Here is a 22,640-nt window from a genome sequence, read left to right as displayed (position 1 = left end):
AATTAGTTACAGATTATATAATCATGGACCCACCAGAGTGCCTTAAGTCCATTTTCAGACGTTTTAGAGGTCTAGATTAAAAAACGATACATACTCTACATGGTACTATATACGATATATTATTGTTAATAATATATATAGTATATAGTACCATGTAGAATATACTTTTTATCGTTTTTTATCTAGACCTCTTAAACGTCTAAAAATGGTCTTAGGGCACTCTGGTTGGTCAATGATTTTATAATCTGTAACTAATTCTCAGATCCATGTGGGTAAAACCACGTCCTGGGAGAATTATCATCCCAAAGGTTGAACCAATATTATATTTTGTACATGGCCAGACTGTAATGAAAATCCGCTATGCCTTTATATAAGTGTCCTTGTAACAAGCGGGTGATATAGAGCAAGCTAACAAGTTAAGCTGGTTCCCCAATGTGTGTATGGCTCTATATAGTGTGGTAGTGTTTCCGCGTGCATCATGTGTGTCTGTACATACTGTGGTAGTGTTTCTATGCATGTAGTGTTTTCATAGGCAAATGACTGTTTTCGTCAGTTGGTTGATTCATATAGTGACGAAACACTCAGAATGTAAATATATGATAATGATCAAAGGAATGTTGTTATTATGTATTTTCATAATTACATATCAAATTAAAAAAAAAATCAGAAGAACTTACAGAATATCATTACAATTCATCTAGAACGGAATAAAATTATTTTCTTTATTTACAGATTTGCTATTTTCGTACGTACTTTATTCTCAATTCTCCTTTGAAAATATACATGTATTTGTCGATCACATATTTATGCACATATATGTACGTACGTACGCATACAAGTGTACATGTATGTATATGCACACTGTATATTGTATGCCCGTTATACTTCAATGATAAAAGTATCTGTTTCAGTTATACTATATTATGAACACGAAGTTATGATTTTTTACATGGTCTAAAGAAAATAAATACTCTGCAAATTGAATGTATGTAATATCAGAGATTTAAATATGACGAAACATTACGTAATGGCAATATCTACATGTATTTCCTTATATCATACAATGTACGTCATGTATATTGTGCAATCATTGCCCAATTGTCCTATATTTCCTAATAATTCACATCTTTGCAATGCTATTGTGCACTTTGTGATTTTTGGTCACTTTTCTGGGAAATATCAATATAAATATTAATTTTTCTTTCCATTGATGACATTTCGTTCGTAGGCGGTCCGGTGTGGTGCGTATATTGGCGCCTCGTTTTCGTTTCGACATTCACGGGGAAGCCCTCGGTTATTTTTAGCAACATTGAAAGTCCTATCGATACAGGAAAATGGCTGTCAAAACAGGGTCTCTCCTCTTCCGGATTGTGTTATTGCTGATTGTGATTTTCGTACTAGGTAAGCATTGATGGATGGTATTCCCAATGTAACATTTTTATCTCTCGCCAGTTATTTTTGTATTCTTGTTTGAAAGGCATAACGTTAACATTCATAATCAGTTTATTACCCACTGTCGTTGAGCAATATCCGCTAAAACTCGCCATAATCGCTGGCTCAGAATTCTGACTGATCGCCTATAAATATAACAATTTTACTGTGTAATAGGCTAAAAACCGACAAATGACAATTTTATGTCGAAACATGTCAAAGTTTTTGACATCAACTAGTTACACAAAACAAGAAGACCGTTTTTTACTCTATTTCTTTATTTTCCCCAAGTTTCATAAATGGGTACAAGAACACAATTAACTCTTGTACATCTTTATTTCTCATTATTATTTTATTATCAAATATAATTTTTTAATATTATCATTGTCATAATATAACTTACTGAAAACATATACAGGGTATACATACATGTATACCGACCCAAATGTACAGTACACATATCCATTTATCTTGCATAAAGGATATCACTCAAACAATCACAGTTATGTAATTTTAGAAGACCAGGATCGAATCAAACCCCGACTGCGATATGAAAAACTACAGCTCTATATACCTAGACTATAAACCAAAGAAGCATTATCCACATATATGTACAAACCATACTGACCCTGACCTTTTACATGTAGTCATTTACACAGAAAAGGAAAAAGGAGGGATGCACGAGAGTTTGAAGAGTGATCGAGGGACATCCTCGGTAACCCAGGCGATATACACACTAATTAAGTGTAGCGAAGTGTAGTGTGATCACCCGTGGGTCTCCGACGATGAGTGATGGAAGGAGGGGAGAAAACTGATTTGTTCTGACCATACTAATGATTATTGATTAAAGCAATTTTGTTTTTTGATATATCAGTATCATTTACAGGATAAGTCTTTAAAGCTTATAAACTGCCCTCTAGATCGAGGCCCTTGATCGAGACTCTTATACATTCAAACATCTGATAGACATCTTGTGTCGGAGCAATTCCATATAGAATTAGATTATGAATACTGAAATCACAGGTGCTTGGCTTGTTTAAAAATTTGATGTTGATTTAATACCTTTGTGATGGTTCCTGAGGTTAACTATGTGGTAAATTACCCAAAATGGGGTTGATGATTCTGTCCTTTATAGACAGGTGTTCTTTATAGACAGGTGTTCTTTATACAGAGGTCATAGTAAATTACCTTAAATTGGGTTGATGATTCTGTCTTTGATAGACAGATGTCCTTTATACAGAGGTCATGACAATTATGTAGTAAATCACACAAAATGGGGTTGATGAGTCTGTCCTTTATAGACAGGTGTCCTTTATAGACAGGTGTCCTTCCTTTATAGACAGGTGTCCTTTATAGACAGGTGTCCTTTAATACCTAAACCGGGCTCTGCCCCAAGCTGGCATGTCATTATGCATACCGTAAAGATACTACTATGAAAATGCACTCCAATATAATGCATTTAGCAAAATACAGACACATGCATACATCATGGCCACTGTGACAGAGATATGACTATTACTATGGCAGTGACACATTGAGTATCAATTATTGATGCATGACGGCTTGTCTCAATTTATTTTTAATTTTTGATGTTCATGGCTGCAGTTAAACACTTACCTCACGATGCGATATGTATGCAATGCATACGTTCATCATGGTTCATATTTTCAGGTGAAAAAATACAAGGACATGATACAAATGTATATGATAAATACCTATACCGGCTATATGTAATTATAGGGTCATATGTAATAAATATATATACAGTCTAACCCAGTTGGTACGAATTTCTGGGGACTCTTCAAATCCTTGTATTATGCGAGTTTCGTACTTAGTGGGTTAACATTTGTACCATAAACACAGAACTGAAACAAAGTGAGACTTTGGACAGGAATATACTATTGTTTTATTGAATATTGTCCATTGGTTGTGATCAATTATCAAAACGTACCAACGTCACGCTTTGCCAACTCTGGCTTTGGCACTTCGCATTATGTGGGTTTAAACAACGCAAAAAGTACCAAGGGGACTCAGAAATTGTTACGTATTACCTAGGTTTTTGTATTAATCATTCGTACTGAAAGTATAATAAATACAAAGATATTGAATGCAATTTTCAGGGAATTTCAATTCAATTTGTATAAAATGGGTTTTTGTACTTTCTGAGTTAAAATATATATATATTCCCTTGCCACTTCTATTATATAAACTAACTCAACCAAAGTGAAGTCTATGGGGGTATAACCCACACTCAAAACGTGACCATTATGACATCATTCATGTTCCGTCTTGTGGAGTATAATGTCATTTGATAAACAGTTTTCCTGGTTTACATTCAATAATTTTAAAATAATTTAAATAGATATAAGCATTAAACTATCTTCCTGTAGAATCGCATCCTCGATACTCCAGGATTTCCGATTACTTACGATCTCTACACCCGTGGACTATCTCATAGTGAAATTGAAGACAGCTCAGCGGAAATCATTTGACCAATCACAGGCTAGCAAAGATTTTATTTGAAGACTACAGATAGAGCAACGGCTAACATCAAAGCCACACAGTCAACCACAGTGTACCGTTATGAGGCTCTTTTGATGCACGTCAAATGACTAAATTACCTGTTCTATTCTGTTGCCTCCAGTTTTACTATGAGATAGTCCAGAGCTGAAGAGATTGTAAGTGATTGGAACCCCTGGAATATCGAGGATGGTAGAATTGATGGTCTATATAGATGCTTAAGCTTTGCAGACAATCATAAAATTTACATTATGAAGATTGTCTGCAAAGCTCTGACATTTATATAGGTAGACCAGAAATCCCAAAGGAAGATGGTTACAACTCTGTTATAAACAAATACAAAATAGAAAGGAAATATATTCAGTTTGGAACAAAGTGTTTTAAAAGAAATTATTTGAAAATATTCAGTGTATCACAATATCAGTCATTTACAACTATTTGATACTAGGTATGGTACACAGTTCAATATTGCGATACAATGAAATTTGATATAATCATTTAATAGCAGCATTATTGATATTACCGTATTATCTGAAGGAAACAGTACCCTGTCGGCACATTCACCCCTGAAGACACATTTAGACTGTTCTAAATCAAAGACTAGACAAGTCCATTATGAGATTTCAGGGATGTATGTCTGGTCATTCAGTGATTTTTTTAGGTAAATTTGGGGCCAAATGAAGGCCCCTTCCCCTAGAAAAATTTTGTTGTATTTTCCCAATTTTATGGAAATATTTTCCCAAATAAAGAAAAGCTTTCTAGACTAAAATATACATGTTTCAAGAAAGATGCAATATATTGTTTTCCCAATTCAAAAGGTTTAGGCCTCTGGAATTATTGAGTAAGAAAATCACTGTCATATGCATTCATCTGATGGAGATATGATATGTATGGTATATACCAGGGCCCCATCCCCAGCTCCCTTGGTTACAACTGTAAAGTGCCTTGGACACTATGATTATGGTAAATACGGTATGTATTTTTACACCACTTGAAATTGAAGTGTCCCCTTATGATAATTAGTCTAAAAGCCTATAAGGATATTGTTGTACAACTGTGTACATCCGGTTGGACTTTACATCTACACGAATTGTTTACATACATTGGTTAACACCTGAGACCTGGCCCATCCTTTGTGTACCGCTTTGACAGACATTTTTCTCTGAAGTCTAATGCTATTAGCTAGGTCACTAGAGACAAAGTCTTAACTTATCTATTTTAATTGTCTCTAATTGTTTGTTGTCGTCAGTCATGTGTCCGTAAACAATTTATATTGTCAAGTTCTACTCCAAAACTATGAAAGCAATCAAATTCAGTGACATTTTACACAAGTGTTCTAAGGCATAAGGCCAATCTAAAGAGTAAAATATATCATCCTTGCCCACCAGAGGGGCTGTTGGGGGGACCAAAAGGGTTAAAATCAATTTTTTTCAAAATTTTCTTCTCAGCTCACAGGGATGATGGAATCAAATGCTCTTCTTAGATTAAATGTCCAAAGCTAAAGACCCTTTACAGAAAATGCTAATTTTATGGTCATCTGGGTAAGGGAAACTAGACTGAGTATTCAGAAACATGAGGGAAACTAGACTGAGTGACATGAGGGAAACTAGACTGAGTGACATGAGGGAAACTAGACTGAGTAACATGAGGGAAACTAGACTGAGTATTCAGTAACATGAGGGAAACTAGACTGAGTATTCAGTAAACATGAGGGAAACTAGACTGAGTAACATGGAACATGAGGAGACTGAGTACATGAGGGAAACTAGACTGAGTATTCATAATGAGGGAAACTAGACTGAGTGACATGAGGGAAACTAGACTGAGTGACATAAGGGAAACTAGACTGAGTGACATGAGGGAAACTAGACTGAGTGACACGAGGGAAACTAGACTGAGTGACACGAGGGAAACTAGACTGAGTACTCAGTAACATGAGGGAAACTAGATTGAGTGACATGAGGGAAAACTAGACTGAGTGACATGAGGGAAACTAGACTGAGTGACATGAGGGAAACTAGACTGAGTACTCAGTAACATGGAGGAAAACTAGACTGAGTGACATGAGGGAAACTAGACTGAGTGACATGAGGGAAACTAGACTGAGTTTTCAGTAACATGAGGGAAACTAGACTGAGTATTCAGTAAAATGAGGGAAACTAGACTGAGTATTCAGTAAAATGAGGAAAACTAGACTGAGTAACATGAGGGAAACGTAACTAGACTGAGTGATATCAGGGAAACTAGTCTGAGTACTCAGTAACATGAGGGAAACTAGACTGATTATTCAGTAACATGAGGGAATTTAGACTGAGTGACATGAGGGAAACTATACTGAGTATACAGTAACATGAGGGAAACTAGACTGAGTGACATGAGGGAAACTAGACTGAGTGACATGAGAAACTAGACTGAGTACTCAGTAACATGAGGGAAACTAGACTGAGTGACATGAGAGGAAACTAGACTGAGTGACATGAGGGAAACTAGACTGAGTACTCAGTAACATGAGGGAAACTAGACTGAGTGACATGAGGGAAACTATGAGGGAGGGAAACTAGACTGAGTGACATGAGGGAAACTAGACTGAGTGACATGAGGGAAACTAGACTGAGTGACATGAGGGAAACTAGACTGAGTGACATGAGGGAAACTAGACTGAGTGACATGAGGGAAACTAGACTGAGTTTTCAGTAACATGAGGGAAACTAGACTGAGTATTCAGTAAAATGAGGGAAACTAGACTGAGTATTCAGTAAAATGAGGAAAACTAGACTGAGTAACATGAGGGAAACGTAACTAGACTGAGTGACATCAGGGAAACTAGACTGAGTACTCAGTAACATGAGGGAAACTAGACTGATTATTCAGTAACATGAGGGAATTTAGACTGAGTGACATAAGGGAAACTATACTGAGTATACAGTAACATGAGGGAATCTAGACTGAGTGACATGAGGGAAACTAGACTGAGTGACATGAGGGAAACTAGACTGATAGAAATAAGCTAAGTAACACTAATGGGATTTAGTAAAATGAAGTAACTAGATCAAGATACAAGAGCTCCGGAAACTTTTCAACACAGTGTTGCATGAGGCAATTAGTAATGTATGTGAGAAATAAATTGATCTGAAACTATGATGATAGTAAAGCTAGCTACCACTGCCAGAGAATTCCCTCCCATTTTAACTTTGAGAGTCCCAGGGACTCCTAGGTTTGTAGTTTGTGAGTCCTTTATAAAAACATTGAGAATTGAAACGTCAAAATTTACTAAAGATCTTATAAAACTTTCTATGCTGTATCAGAAAATATATCTTGTACCATAACAACTGTATATACTTTTGAAAAAAAAGACAATTATTGCTTCTTCTTCATCTAATTGACCTGTAATTTTCATTTAAATTCGTTCCACTTTGAGTCCCAACTACTCCTATCATTTTATTTAAAGAGTCCTTATGCATTTTTGTGCATCAGAGATGCAAAAAACCTGCGTCAGGGAAATCCCTGCACAGCTCGAGTGTGTATCAGTATAAAAAAAAAGACGGAAATAGCATTTGCTGAGGATGATTCTCTCAATTGATAATCAAAAATTGACAGGTTGGCATTGAGTGATAATATCCTATTGCCATCGGTTTCCAACACTTAAATTTTTTGAAGATCTTTTGAAAGCAACGTAACCCTGTAAGAAATATTTTGTTTTTGTCGACAGTATCTTTAGCTGAAGCTGGGAGGGGAGGTGGAGGACGAGGAGGGGGAGGGAGAGGAGGCGGGAGAGGTGGAAGGTCAAGGGGTAGCTCAAGGTCAGTTTCAAGGTCAAGGTCATCAGGCTCATCTAAAAGAAAAGGATTTCTTGGATCTAACACTGCCACCAAAGCTGCCATAGCAGCTGGTGTAATATATGGTGCAAGCTCTTGGCGCCAGCGAAGACTGTACAGGAGCAACCCAGATAGAGGTTAGTAGATAGTAAAATTATAATACAACCCTGAGAGAGGTTAGTAAAATTATAATACAACCCTGAGAGAGGTTAGTAAAATTATAATACAACCCTGAGAGAGGTTAGTAAAATTATAATACAACCCTGAGAGAGGTTAGTAAAATTATAATACAACCCAGAGAGAGGTTAGTAAAATTATAATACAGTCCTGATTAGAGGTTAGTAAAATTATAATACAACCCTGAGAGAGGTTAGTAAAATTATAATACAACCCTGAGAGAGGTTAGTAAAATTATAATACAACCCTGAGAGAGGTTAGTAAAATTATAATACAACCCTGAGAGAGGTTAGTAAAATTATAATACAACCCCGAGAGAGGTTAGTAAAATTATAATACAACCCCGAGAGAGGTTAGTAAAATTATAATACAACCCCATTAGAGGTTAGTAAAATTATAATACAACCCCATTAGAGGTTAGTAAAATTATAATACAACCCTGAGAGAGGTTAGTAAAATTATAATACAACCCTGAGAGAGGTTAGTAAAATTATAATACAACCCCATTAGAGGTTAGTAAAATTATAATACAACCCTGAGAGAGGTTAGTAAAATTATAATACAACCCCGAGAGAGGTTAGTAAAATTATAATACAACCCAGAGAGAGGTTAGTAAAATTATAATACAACCCAGAGAGAGGTTAGTAAAATTATAATACAACCCCGAGAGAGAGGTTAGTAAAATTATAATACAACCCCGAGAGAGGTTAGTAAAATTATAATACAACCCTGAGAGAGGTTAGTAAAATTATAATACAACCCCGAGAGAGGTTAGTAAAATTATAATACAACCCCATTAGAGGTTAGTAAAATTATAATACAACCCTGATAGAGGTTAGTAAAATTATAATACAACCCTGAGAGAGGTTAGTAAAATTATAATACAACCCTGATAGAGGTTAGTAAAATTATAATACAACCCAAGAGGTTAGTAAAATTATAATACAACCCAGAGAGGTTAGTAAAATTATAATACAACCCCGAGAGAGGTTAGTAAAATTATAATACAACCCTGAGAGAGGTTAGTAAAATTATAATACAACCCCGATAGAGGTTAGTAAAATTATAATACAACCCTGAGAGAGGTTAGTAAAATTATAATACAACCCTGAGAGAGGTTAGTAAAATTATAATACAACCCTGAGAGAGGTTAGTAAAATTATAATACAACCCTGATAGAGGTTAGTAAAATTATAATACAACCCGAGAGAGGTTAGTAAAATTATAATACAACCCTGAGAGAGGTTAGTAAAATTATAATACAACCCTGAGAGAGGTTAGTAAAATTATAATACAACCCTGAGAGAGGTTAGTAAAATTATAATACAACCCTGAGAGAGGTTAGTAAAATTATAATACAACCCTGAGAGAGGTTAGTAAAATTATAAACAACCCAGAGAGAGGTTAGTAAAATTATAATACAACCCTGAGAGAGGTTAGTAAAATTATAATACAACCCGAGAGAGGTTAGTAAAATTATAATACAACCCCGAGAGAGGTTAGTAAAATTATATAATACAACCCCATTAGAGGTTAGTAAAATTATAATACAACCCTGAGAGAGGTTAGTAAAATTATAATACAACCCTGAGAGAGGTTAGTAAAATTATAATACAACCCTGAGAGAGGTTAGTAAAATTATAATACAACCCCGAGAGAGGTTAGTAAAATTATAATACAACCCTGAGAGAGGTTAGTAAAAAATTTATATATAATACAACCCCATTAGAGGTTAGTAAAATTATAATACAACCCTGAGAGAGGTTAGTAAAATTATAATACAACCCTGAGAGAGGTTAGTAAAATTATAATACAACCCTGAGAGAGGTTAGTAAAATTATAATACAACCCTGAGAGAGGTTAGTAAAATTATAAACAGTCCAGAGAGAGGTTATTAAAGTTATAAACAGTCCAGATAGAGGTTAGTAAAATTAGAATAAAACCCAGAGAGAGGTTAGTATATTTATAAAAGCAGTTTTGTAAAAACTTCAAATTTCCTCTTGGACTATATTTTAATGCTTAGACAATTTTTTGTATATAAAATGTGTATTGTTATTAGTTAATCAATTTATTCATTAATTAACGGACATATCACTAATTTGCTTACTCAATCTACCCAGTGTTTGTCTTATTTTACAATTGATAAATTTAAGAGCTTCAAATCTATTGAAAATACATGTTTTAAAATTAATTCAAATAATTAGAGAATTAATTGTTCTTACTCTTTAATTGAATGCTGACATTCTAGCTTGAATGTTAAGCTTTCAGCCTGGTCAAAACAAAAACATGTTTCAAAAGCCTTAACTAAAAGTGTTAACTAAAAGTACTGACTAAAAGTGTTAACTAAAAGTATTAACTAAAAATCTTTACTAAAAGTTATTACTTAAAGACTTAACTAAAAGTATTTACTAAAAGTTTTAACTAAAATTATTAACTAAAAGTCTTAAAATTAAATCATGCCTAAAATTTTGTTTTAACTGAAAGTCTTAAAAATTCAAATTACCAGATTCTACGATATGATTAATTCTTATTTGTTGTTTAATGATTTAGTGCCTACTGCCTGTTATAACGATAGATACCAGACAAACCAATATGGTAATGTGTCGTTCCTGGGTCGCTTCGTGTGCCCGGGGGACGGGGATGAAGATGACGATGAGTACTGCTGCGGAGACGAAGGACAACAGACATGTTGTTCATTCTTCGATGAGTAAGTTGATACCTATCATTATTAGTTAAATGTTTTTTAGCCCACCGTTAACAGTTCTTGTAACCATTTTTTTTTTTTTTCAAATTTCATTTATAGGATGCCCAAGGGTTGTTATTGCGCATATTTGTATTTCAAAACCAATCGATAATCAAGATGGCTGATTTGCCACCATTTTGGATTTTGATAGTTGAAGTTTATTACCACTATTTCTCAGAAAGTACGGAAGGGATTGTTTTCAAATTTTAAATATAGGTTCTCCTAGGCTCGTTAATTGTATTTTGAAACCAATTGGTTATCAAGATGGTCAACTTGCTACCATCTTGGATTTCGATTGTTGAAGTTTGTTACCACTATTTTTCAGACAGCTCTGAAGTGATATGTTTCAAATTTCATTTGAAGTTTCCCCTAGCACCCTAGTTAAGTTATGCATATTTCATTTTGGGACCAATCAGTAAACAAGATGGCAGCTATCTTGGATTTTGATATTGTAAGTTTAAAAAGCAGAGAAAAGATCCCCTTTTCCATTGTTAGACAGATCATTTTTAGGTGTGCGCCAAGATCACTCTGGGATCTCTTTCTGGGATCTCTTGTTGGTTTGTTGTTAGTATAATTTTAATAATTGCAAATGTGCTAATTTATTAATGTACTACACTAAACGATTAATGTGCTGATATTAATTTGATTGAAAGTAGTTATTAAAAAATTGATATAAATGTATTGAACAATTAGAGATACACATGTAAAATTAAAACTATGCAAATGAGACATATTGTTAAAAGGTACGTGATAAGTCATACATTTGAATTTTAATTCTGCTGTACAGTTGTACTATGTTTCAACACCATTATAATTGTCCCATGTTTATTGATTTTATTTGAAATTCTTACATTTTTAACATTCTATATTGACAGTCCTGGCCGCACTGCTGGTCTGGTAATCGGGATCATCGTAGCGTTTGTAGTGGTAGGAGTCTGCATATTCTGTTGCTGTAAGCGTAAAGTAAAGGGAGGATTGACTCCGGCACAGAGTATCCGATCACGATTCTCAAAACATCCTGGTAATTCATTAATTAACTTAACATATATATTCACTACTGAAATTTCATAATGGACTGGTCTAGTCTTTGATCTAGAAGAGCCTAAATGTGTTTTCAGGGGTGTAAGATAGAATTTCTGAATAAAGGTTACCATCTTTGAATGATACCGAGTTACCTCCCTTACCAGTAGGTACCCATTTAGACGTCATTATTTTGTGAGCAAAAGTCACACGATTTTACCTGAAAATTTTGATGTTACACAATCACATGACGTCACAATCATTACCTACCCGCAGGGGCAGATAACTCTGTATAAAGCAAATACAGAATAACCGCTAGCTGTCAGCCTCGGGTATTGAGTCCATATCCAACATTGGTCTGTTTCGAGATACTGACTGTAGGTTGCTGGTTTTCATCTAAAACCTCCTAATTAAGCGGGGTATGACTGTATAGCTTGCTGGTTTCATCAGACTCTCCGGTTTTTCTAAATGAACCTGGCTGATAATCGGATGTTAAACAAAATACACAAGTATATAGTATATGTAGGCATAAAAAAATAGGCAAAAAACATGACGAAATTTTCAAATGTATATTTTGGATGGTTCCCATTGCACTTAAAGCTGCAAAATTAGTAAACTTTTGTAACAATTGAATTAGAGATAGACAGATGAAGAAATTCTATCCTGTGTACCTCCTAAAATAAACATTAAATCGGTAATCGGCACATACCAAGGGGGTATACATGTACTACTAAAAATATTTACAAACAAAAATTTTGACACATATGTTACACCCTATTGTTAACAATTTGATTTTGTTGAAATTTCTCATCATATAAGAATAAGTACGTCTGATGTGTACATGTATGCTATACTCATAACCAAACCAAAAATACCAAAAAGTATTATGGACCGCTTACCAGAATTTAGTTTCGCAGTTAATTCAATTTATTTTAAGAGAAATTCGATTTATCACCCCATGAAATCTACAAAAGCAAGATTCAATCCTTCAATAACTTCCTTTTCTAGAATTTTCACTTGAATTAGAACAGGTCATTACAATTTGGGTTTCTACCGTTTGACAAAATTTTCCCTATAATGGTGTCATGATTTTATTTTTACAGCTCACAGTCAAGAGATGGCAGCCATGCCCCTGAATCAGCCCCAGCCTCCTCCAATGCCCCTAAAGGTAGGTCCAGCCCCCTCCAATGGCCCCTAAAGGTAGTTATCTCTCATGGTCCTAAAGGTCATTGTAGGTCCAGCCCCTCCAATGGCCCAAAAGGTAGGTCCAGCCCCCTCCAATGGCCCCTAAAGGTAGGTCCAGCCCCCTCCAATGGTCCCTAAAGGTAGGTCCAGCCCCCTCCAATGGCCCCTAAAGGTAGGTTCAGCCCCCTCCAATGGCCCCTAAAGGTAGGTCCAGCCCCCTCCAATGGCCCCTAAAGGTAGGTCCAGCCCCCTCCAATGACCCCTAAAGTAAGGTCCCGCCTCCTTTAATGACCCCTAATGGTAGGTCCAGCCCTCTCCAATGGCCCCTAAAGGTAGGTCCAGCCCCCTCCAATGGCCCCTAAAGGTAGGTCCAGCCCCCTCCAATGGCCCCTAAAGGTAGGTCCAGCCCCCTCCAATGGCCCCTAAAGGTAGGTCCAGCCCCCTCCAATGGCCCCTAAAGGTAGGTTCAGCCCCTCCAATGGCCCCTAAAGGTAGGTTCAGCCCCTCCAATGGCCCCTAAAGGTAGGTTCAGCCCTCTCCAAAGGCCCCTAAAGATAGGTCCAGCCCCCTCCAATGGCCCCTAAAGGTAGGTCCAGCTCTCTCCAATGTAGGTCCAGCCCCCTCCAATGGCCCCTAAAGGTAGGTCCAGCCCTCTCCAATGTAGGTCCAGCCCCCTCCAATGGCCCCTAAAGGTAGGTCCAGTCCTTCTCCAATGTAGGTCCAGCCCCCTCCAATGGCCCCTAAAGGTAGGTCCAGCCCCCTCCAATGGCCCCTAAAGGTAGGTCCAGCCCTCTCCAATGGCCCCTAAAGGTAGGTCCAGCCCCCTCCAATGGCCCCTAATGGTAGGTCCAGCCCTCTCCAATGGCCCCTAAAGGTAGGTCCAGCCCCCTCCAATGGCCCCTAATGGTAGGTCCAGCCCTCTCCAATGGCCCGTAAAGTTAGGTCCAGCTCTCTCCAATGGCCTTTAAAGGTAGGTCCAACCCCCTCCAATGGCCCATAAAGGTAGGTTCACCCCACTCCAATGGCCCCTAAATGTAGGTGGAGCCCCTTCAATGGCCCCTAAAGGTAGGTCCAGCCCTCTCCAAAGTCCCCTCCAATGGCCCTAAAGGTAGGTCCAGCTCTCTCCAATGTAGGTCCAGCCCCCTCCAATGGCCCCTAAAGGTAGGTCCAGCCCTCTCCAATGTAGGTCCAGCCCCCTCCAATGGCCCCTAAAGGTAGGTCCAGTCCTCTCCAATGGCCCATAAAGGTACATAAACTCTGTGTCCTCCTACTTATATTACTTGAATGTATACACATACAAATGATCTTAAAGGAGTGTTTGTGTCATGTGATTAAATGAAACTAAGTGGATATCATGCAGATTGTATGATATATATATATTTGTATTACAGGACCACCCCCTGGAGGCTACCCAGCGGCCACAGTCTATCAACCATATCGTAAGTATGAAAATATCCTAGAGGTTTACTGATAAGATCTCATTTTATTTGCCATGAACCTAATTTACCATAAGTATTATAATAGCAAAAGTTTCAAAATTTTGCCTTAGATCAGAATAATTTTGATATTTACCGGAATTAGTGTCATTATTGGTATAACCATGCACATGTATGTCATTGTATCATGTGACTTTTTGTCATATTTACTGAATGAATCGGGTGAACAATACAGGCCCTGGTCTCCTTTTGATGGTTTGTCTGTAATCAAAACTCATCTGTATCATTGCTGTGTTACAGCTCCGCCAGCCACTTCTCAACCTATGGTACCGCCCCCGATGTACGACACAACAACTGGACCCACTCCTTACGATCCGAACAACCAAGGTATGGATGTCGACCTTTGACCTCAATCCAAATATATCTTAACTGAGTGTATGAAGTATGCCTTAAACGGTTTCATTTTTCTCAAGTCTTGTTGAAGAAAAATTGAACAGCCAAGAAGAGATAAATATTGATATGTAAAGACCACATCTTAATGTAACTGACACATATACAAGTTCATTCCATTCAAAAATTAAAAAGCTAAAATTATTATTTTTTCTCTATTCTCAATTTTTGGAAATACTTCAATGTCCATTTAACTTTGCACTTGATTCACCAAAGTGCCTAACCACGGAGCATATATGAAATATGCACCATCTTTAGCCATACTGGACTGGGGAATTTTGCTTCAGTAAAATTGAATTTCTGATTTTTCGTCAAATTCGTAATATATGTTTGAATCGTGAAAATCGGTTATACAATATATATACACTCTGTATCTCAAACACGAGTTTGCTTCTTGTTCTGATCAATAAAAAAAATGTCTAGATTAAATAGTTTTAATGAGATGAAATTCTTTTATTACCTTGAGCCTTTCAGCTCATCGTTTTGAAACCAGATTAGTGTTTGAACAGCATATGTAGGGTTCTGTAAGTGGTTGATTGTCAACGAGTAACTTGGATTTGTAGGCGTACCACCGGTGGGGTTTGTACCCCCACCCTCAGGATTCCAGCCTCCCCCAGGGGACCCTCCTACTGGGTACCCCGTTGGATATGACCAACAAGGTACCATGTGCTTTGGTGTGGAATTGATTTGTGCATGGTCGTCAGTGTTCTTGTTATTTTAGCTTGTTAGTTAAAGGCCCAATATACATGTACATCGCCTGAAGTTTTGCATACTGAAACAGTAAAGAATTGAAGAAGGAGTAAGATAGAGGTTCCCCAACAAGTGACTACTGTTTATCATGTTTATCACACACAAGTTAATCATAGAAGTGAAAAAAGATGTACAGTAATAAGCGTATTATGGTATACACTGTACAGTAAAACACTAAACTAACACCAACTAAATCACTTCGGTGTAAGCATAGTTTGTTAAACCCATGTTACAGACATCTTAAATGAAACTTGATGAGGAATGAAAAATTCATAATCATGTCTTTTTGTAAAAGTGTATAAACATGTTTTACGCTATAACTTTTGCATTCACATCTGTTTATACACAACAAATTTTCACTTCTATGGTATAGTACTCTACTATCATAAATGTTGTTCAGTATTGGATTCTCACTTGAATGCTTGCTGTATATTGGACCTTCAAATTTAATTTGGCTGTTGGATTGAATTGAATTGGTGTTACATGCATGAAGAGATTTTGATTTTAAATTAATGTATAAAATTTTCAGTTATTAAAGGCCCACTACCTTTCCTGATCAAAATTTAAAGGTTTCTTTAAAACATAAATAACATCAGAAAATACATATCGATGGCCTAAGAGGAGGAAACAACACCAAACATATGCCAGATTTCCTGTGTAATATATGATAACTATGGAGATTAATTTCGCTGTTTTTCCATCTGGTGCAGTAATATTCAACTACTGCACAGTATTTAGGACGACGGCGGGAAACATAAGATGACCCGCGTTATGAAAATTTACATTTTATTTATTTCAATTAAAATTTTCAGAAGATAATGATGAGTGAAGTATTAATGGTAAGTTAATAACTTTTCCGACTCTACAAAATTATCAAATTCGTTTTACATTCGCATCTTAAAAATTAAAAGCCGTTTCGGAAAGATAGTGGGCTTTTAAGATATTTTGGAATACACACCATATTCGTCATAATTAACATTCCTCCCCTTACAAGTGCCCCTCCCCACTTCTAGAGAAGAAGTTGAAGTTGTCAAATGCTCCCTATCATATTAATTTTACAACCTGTGATGCTTATAACAATCACATTTTATAATTTTGTTACTTAATCTTCATTTAAAATTATTGTGTACCTAATTTAATTAAAGCATCATGTCTTAAGCAAACATTGAAATGAAATTTCAGATTTTGTAAGTGTGATCAAGATTTGCTGGTATTTTAATGATGAGGTATAATCATTATATATATATATTATCAATATGCACTGTAAATGATGTGACATTTTAATGTATCAAATATTTCTATCTATCTTTAAATCTGGTGAATGAAAACTAACGAAGTGAATCAATCAACTGAAGTGTAATGATCTTCTCAACTTTTAACATCAAATAATAATGTTTTCTTTAATAACAGGTTCTGACATGAGTAAGCCCCCTTTGCCTGCTGGAGATATGAGTGGTCCTGCCTACCCACCACCAGGTGGAGCTTACCCTGTCCAGCCTGACGGTAAGTTTTCACTTCGAACTCTCCAGTTAACAAAGTGATAAATGAAGTTTGTATGACAATAGATCCCATTCATTTCACTTACTAATAAATGAAGTTTATTTATTCTACCACAATAGCATATCTTATCAGCTGTCACCGTTATCAATATCACTGTTTTAATAGAAAAGGTAGCTATATATAGTCACCCCAATCTAACAGAATATAGTCTCTACTGCTTAGCCTAATAATATCTGAACAAAGTAATCTCCCCTTCCTAACCCAGTAATCTCCTTACCTAACAGAGTTATCTCCCCTACTTTGCGAAGTAATATCCCCTATCTAACAGAGCAAAGTAGTCTTCTTTAACTAACAGAGTAATCTCCCCTACCTAATACAGTCATATCCTCTGTCTAACAGACTGTTTCCCCCTACCCAGCAGATAAGTCTCCCCTACTAAGTGAAGTAATTTTCTGTCTAACAGAGTATTCTCCCTTGCTTAGCAAAGTAGTCTTCTGTAACTATCAGAGTAATCTCCCCTTACCTAATACAGTCATATCCTCTGTCTAACAGACTGTTCTCCCCTACCTAACATAGTCGCATACCTTCTTTTCATAAATGCTATTTTAAGAGTTGAAGAATCCTAATATTTTGAACAAATATAGATGTAGAAATGTTTTGTTTTTCAGCTCCTCCTTACTCAGGAGCCTATCCTTCAGGCCAGTATACCGCCCCACCCTACGGGGTACAGCCCTCACCCCAGCCTTATCCTGCCCCACCCATGGGATTTGACTCCCAGGGAGCGGTGCCGTACCCAGCTCAACCACCAGCTCAACCACCAACTCAGTGATTAAGATCTAACACCAGGATCCAGTAGACCCATGTCAATCTTTATATACCGTATTTGTCTCAATAAGCGATGAATGATAAGGACCACAGAGCGCGACTTCTGCTACAAGACAACACTTTGATAAATACTGACTTATTTTACTGATAAAGATCTATCAGTAAGACAATTCTTTTACTTATTACAGGAAGTGGGATATCATATTCATTTTAACTTCAAATTTTATCTCGAGGCATACACATTTAGCGATTTGTCAAGCCTTTTATGCATGGCCTAAATAGCAGCTATGGCAACTTTCATAAAATATTGAGTTCAAAACTCCCTGAGAATTGAAAGAAGAAAGAAAAGAGGAGAATATGACCTTCACAGCAGCCTTGGCAAATTTCATGAAATATTGAGTTTCAAAACTCCCTGAGAAATGAAAGATGAAAGAAGAGAGAAGAATATGACCTTCATAGCAGTATTTGCAAACTTCATAAAATATCCATTATCGGGTTTCAAAACTCCCTGAGAAATGAAATGAGGGAAAGAAAAAGAGGGTTCTTACAGGAACATATGACCTTTTTGGGTCAAATATGGTATATTGAGTATTGTTGTAGAAGACTTAATTACATGCTATTGTAAGTGACCATAATCAAGGTGCTTAAATTTCAACACAGGGATTAGTTAAATAGTGAGTTGCATCTAGTAGTTTATAGACTTTCTAAAACCAATTTAGGAAACAATTGTTATCATGATTTAACGAAGGCTTTCCATGTTAAGAAATCTAAAATAAGCCCATTTATTATTAATGTTATAAGGAAGAAATTCTTAAAATAAGTCAATTAATTATCATTTTGAGAAAACCTGGAATAAGCCCATTAATTATTAAAGATGCTCCACCGCTGACAAATGGTATTTTTTCACTATCAAAAACAGGAGCAGACGATTGAGTATTTTTCTTCAGTTACAAAAGTTACATACTTTATACCATCACCACCTTTGAAAAGTTTGAGCTTCTAATTTTACTTCAAAGTAAAGATATGAAAAATAATTAATTTCATCCCGAAAAAATTTTAAGGCACTATATCCTATATGGAATGAAGTACTGATTGCGCATGCACCAAAGGCAAAATAAATTATTTTATATTACTTTTTGTGTTAATTAGATAGATATATACATGATTAAACACCAATTGTTGTTCAAATGAAGAATACCATTTATGCTCTGTCGGCGGTGGAACATCTTTAAGCAATGTTCATGAAACTGGGCTCTGATCAATTCTTTCCCGCCAGAAATCATGCTGCCAACAAAACCTGGGTAGTTCTATAACCTTCTCACCTCTAAGGTCACATCTGAGCTCTGCCATTTCTAATACAGGAACTTTTCATTATGATAATTCAGGGGAGAAAGTATTAATGATCTTATACTGGTGTGTAATTGAATGTTAGATAGAAATGAAACAATCGATGGTACAGTGTCTTATCCATGATTCATACTTCATGTATATACTTCCGATATATTCATGTTTTTTCATGTTTTTTTTCCATATAAATAAACATGTAGTCACCATGCCATCTAATGTTTTCACACCTTATATACTAAGGGTAAAGTCTTTTTACATCAACTGATATTTGACCTACTTTAACAGTTTATTATAAAGTTATATTGTTTCGTGGATATATTTTTTTCAGAATACAATGTTGATTTTCAACGTAGTTGTACAGATTATATTGTTTTATATACTTTAGATATAATATGGTTATTTAGACTTGCTTGCTGGTTTAGACTATTTATGTCCAGGTGAAGAAAAGTTAATGATTTTGGCATTAGTCTTTGATGTTGTTGAGGTATTTAATCTTGTTAACACTCATTGTTGATTTTTTTAAACTATTTTATATAACTTGATAACCCTAACTTATTATGTAACTGGTTGCCTTGGATTGGAGGACTATATATTGTTGTTACCCTCACCGCTGGTTCTACCACTGGGAATTTCTTATTTGGGTTGTTAATGGAATATCTTTGACAATACTGATCAAACCAAGGATGTACAAATGTAGATTCTCACTTAAAAATGTTGATCAACCTTACAGTATTCTTAAATAGAAATTTGCACTGTATGGACTTGACGTCAAGGACAACATCAAATAAGTATTTTAAAAAAATCAAGAAATTTTTAGAATTTATTAAGGTATACTACAAGGGGATTCCATTCGTCGTTGGTCTTTCTTTTTCCATTAAGATACACACTGCCGATAGCGACTATTATGTGGGTCAGGTTATGTTGGAAATTAGCAAAGATATACAATTATGTTTACAAACTTATTTTCACAACTTGCATACAATCACGGATATTTTTTCTGATATTTTCTTTGATAATGATTTAAGATACTTTTGTTTACATTTAGCTTAGTCATTTTTTCTGTTTGTCGTTATGAATTTGTCTTTCATTTTTAACTGATGTAAATATTTTAATAAAATTCAATAATTATTTTCCCTTGTTTTGTAAATTTGGTTGTTGTATGAAAATTAGGAATCAAATTTTATAATTATAACTTTATTATGGTATATGCATAGAATATATTCTTCATAAATGTTATAGTTAGTCTTGTTTCATTATTTAGCAAATTTTAATATAACATTATTATATCTATCTTTTAAATATTAATAATATCGAGGCATATCTTGTATTTTGATATCATTTTTTCATTGTAGAATCGTTGTCCATTGTTTTTGTTTTTAACTTTATCTGCAGCTTGTTAGTGGCATTAAACCAGTAATACATTAATATGATGAACTTTTAACTAATTCACCCCTGAAAATTCATAATGAACTGTTCAACCGTTTGAATTAGACGAGTTCAAATGTGTTGCCAGGGATGAATGAATTAAAATATTATGACTGTATTGAAAAAAATCATGCTCAATACAATATTTACAGCCTGATTCTAACCTTAAGCTTCGTATTAAGATATTTTTTTTGCCAATTTTATGCCATTATCTATCCAAATCCAAAACACACCTTTAGGAGAACATTTTAGAACTATATATTTTTACGTTGACCAATTGATAATATTTTATTTAGTATTTTTTTTTATAAAAAAATAAATCTTTCCCGTTCAATTTTATATAAAGTTTTACGATTTTTCAAAAGAAACAGACATGTTATGACCCTTTTTAGCGATTTTTTTGTTGGAACCATTGTAATCTATCATTTTAATATGTTGGTGTACTTGCTAGCGTGTATTGTATATAACTTTACTTATTTTTGGTCAATATGGTGTTTAACTAACCTATCTGATAACCTAAATTCGCGATCAGGGGCTCTTACTGACGAACCTTTTCCGTTTTCTACACTTGTTCACAAAGTATTTGAATTTCCTTTTCAGTGATCTCAGTAAATTACGTAAAGTAGTCTCTCTCACGAAAACAATGTGGTTACTATGGAAACCTATGCATGTCGTATAGTGTTTACATCTATATCATTATAACAGTTATATTACGGATGTATAACTTTACTAGACTGGGGAGTAAATCTTACTGTTGTCACGTGTAAATCACGACGTAATAATGCAAAAATATCGTCCGATTTTGGTTTTCGTCCATGTATAAGTCGCATTAGTGTAAAGGTCGTACTCCCGATTTTCAGGGGGGAAAGTCGCGACTTATACTCCGGATAATACGTATAAAGTATATGATATAGTTTGCTATATTCGTGTGTGTTATATATGTAGTTTTTTGCAAGTTTCTATACTTAAAGACTGGCCGCTTTACTTAAGGATTATAAAATTTGAATTTCAATTCTCGTTACGTGAAAAATATTGATGAAAATCCCGTTATCTAGTGTATGTATATGAAGATTTTTCTGATGTACTTCCAATAATTTAAGAAAAAATATTTTTTGTTTACCTTTGTGTTGAAAGTTCCAAAATTACGTCATTCTTGTCCTGTTTTCAAAGTCGATGTCAAACTTATACTTCCCTTATGACATTTGTAATTTAAAAATGGATATCCTCAGTTCATGATATATCCTCGATCGATAGTCCAGGGGTTACTACCACTGTTGTTACATGTACTCATTGATTGTCATAGCAAAACTTCATAATTTCACAACTGGCAAATACCTGGCCTACAGAGACTTCCTTGAGAATTTTAGAGCGACACCCAACTTGTATTCAATTATTCTATTTTTAATATGTTCATCAAAGGACCAAATTACATGAACCATTATCAGTCGTCGTACACAGAGGCTTTTAGTTTTACTATGACAGTTGGCCAGGGGTTGATATAGCGACGATAATAACCCTGGTTATTTTGAGAATGGATTTTGAAAATAAACTCAATGAGACGTTTACGTACTGGTATTATCTTTATACAGTAACAATTAACTCGTTTTATTCTATATTTACACACCATTGTATATTGTATCTACCTCTTTTATCGTTCCGTTACATAATTTCCTATTGTGTTCTATTAATTAACATAAACAAGTTTTTGTCCATTTTCCTTTCTGAACGAGTGCCCTTTATATATGCATGTCGTATGTTTATACTGTACGTCATTTTCTGATGTATTTAGTAAGGAACATTCGTATCTGTTTAAAGATGTCTTAACTTTATTCAGAGTTCCGTGACTAGTTTTCTTTGCAATGCTTTTTGTAAATTTGATGAACTACTTGGTCGAGTTTCATCAATATTCCTGGACTGTAAGGAATGCCTTATTAACTATTATTACAAAATATAGGACTGTAAGGAATGCCTTATTAACTATTATTACAAAATATAGGAAAGTTCCTGAACATAGAT

At 35.2% G+C, this 22,640-nt stretch overlaps 1 protein-coding gene across 3 annotated transcripts; it reads left to right on the top strand.

The window, feature by feature from the left end:
• The first annotated feature begins 1,255 nt into the window (after positions 1-1,255).
• On the top strand, positions 1,256-20,435 carry LOC138311185 (uncharacterized). 3 transcript variants are annotated; one of them, XM_069252666.1, is made up of 11 exons: positions 1,256-1,401; positions 7,661-7,903; positions 10,494-10,650; positions 11,562-11,707; positions 12,810-12,865; positions 13,404-13,413; positions 14,283-14,330; positions 14,628-14,714; positions 15,341-15,436; positions 16,938-17,030; positions 17,696-20,435. In XM_069252666.1, the coding sequence occupies exons 1-11, from the start codon at positions 1,335-1,337 to the stop codon at positions 17,854-17,856; spliced, it is 1,164 nt and encodes a 387-aa protein (XP_069108767.1). In that variant the 5' UTR covers positions 1,256-1,334; the 3' UTR covers positions 17,857-20,435. The 3 variants fall into 3 exon arrangements, with proteins under 3 accessions (XP_069108767.1, XP_069108766.1, XP_069108768.1); XM_069252665.1 differs by lacking the exon at positions 13,404-13,413 and adding an exon at positions 13,363-13,382 and having other exon boundaries at positions 1,257-1,401; positions 12,810-12,855; XM_069252667.1 differs by lacking the exons at positions 13,404-13,413; positions 15,341-15,436 and adding an exon at positions 13,363-13,382 and having other exon boundaries at positions 1,259-1,401; positions 12,810-12,855.
• The last annotated feature ends 2,205 nt before the right edge of the window (positions 20,436-22,640 follow it).

This window comes from Argopecten irradians, chromosome 16, assembly GCF_041381155.1.
Source record: "Argopecten irradians isolate NY chromosome 16, Ai_NY, whole genome shotgun sequence".
Taxonomy (NCBI): domain Eukaryota; kingdom Metazoa; phylum Mollusca; class Bivalvia; order Pectinida; family Pectinidae; genus Argopecten; species Argopecten irradians.
Note: the sequence above shows the minus strand (reverse complement) of the source record. Positions and strands in the feature narration are given on the sequence as shown.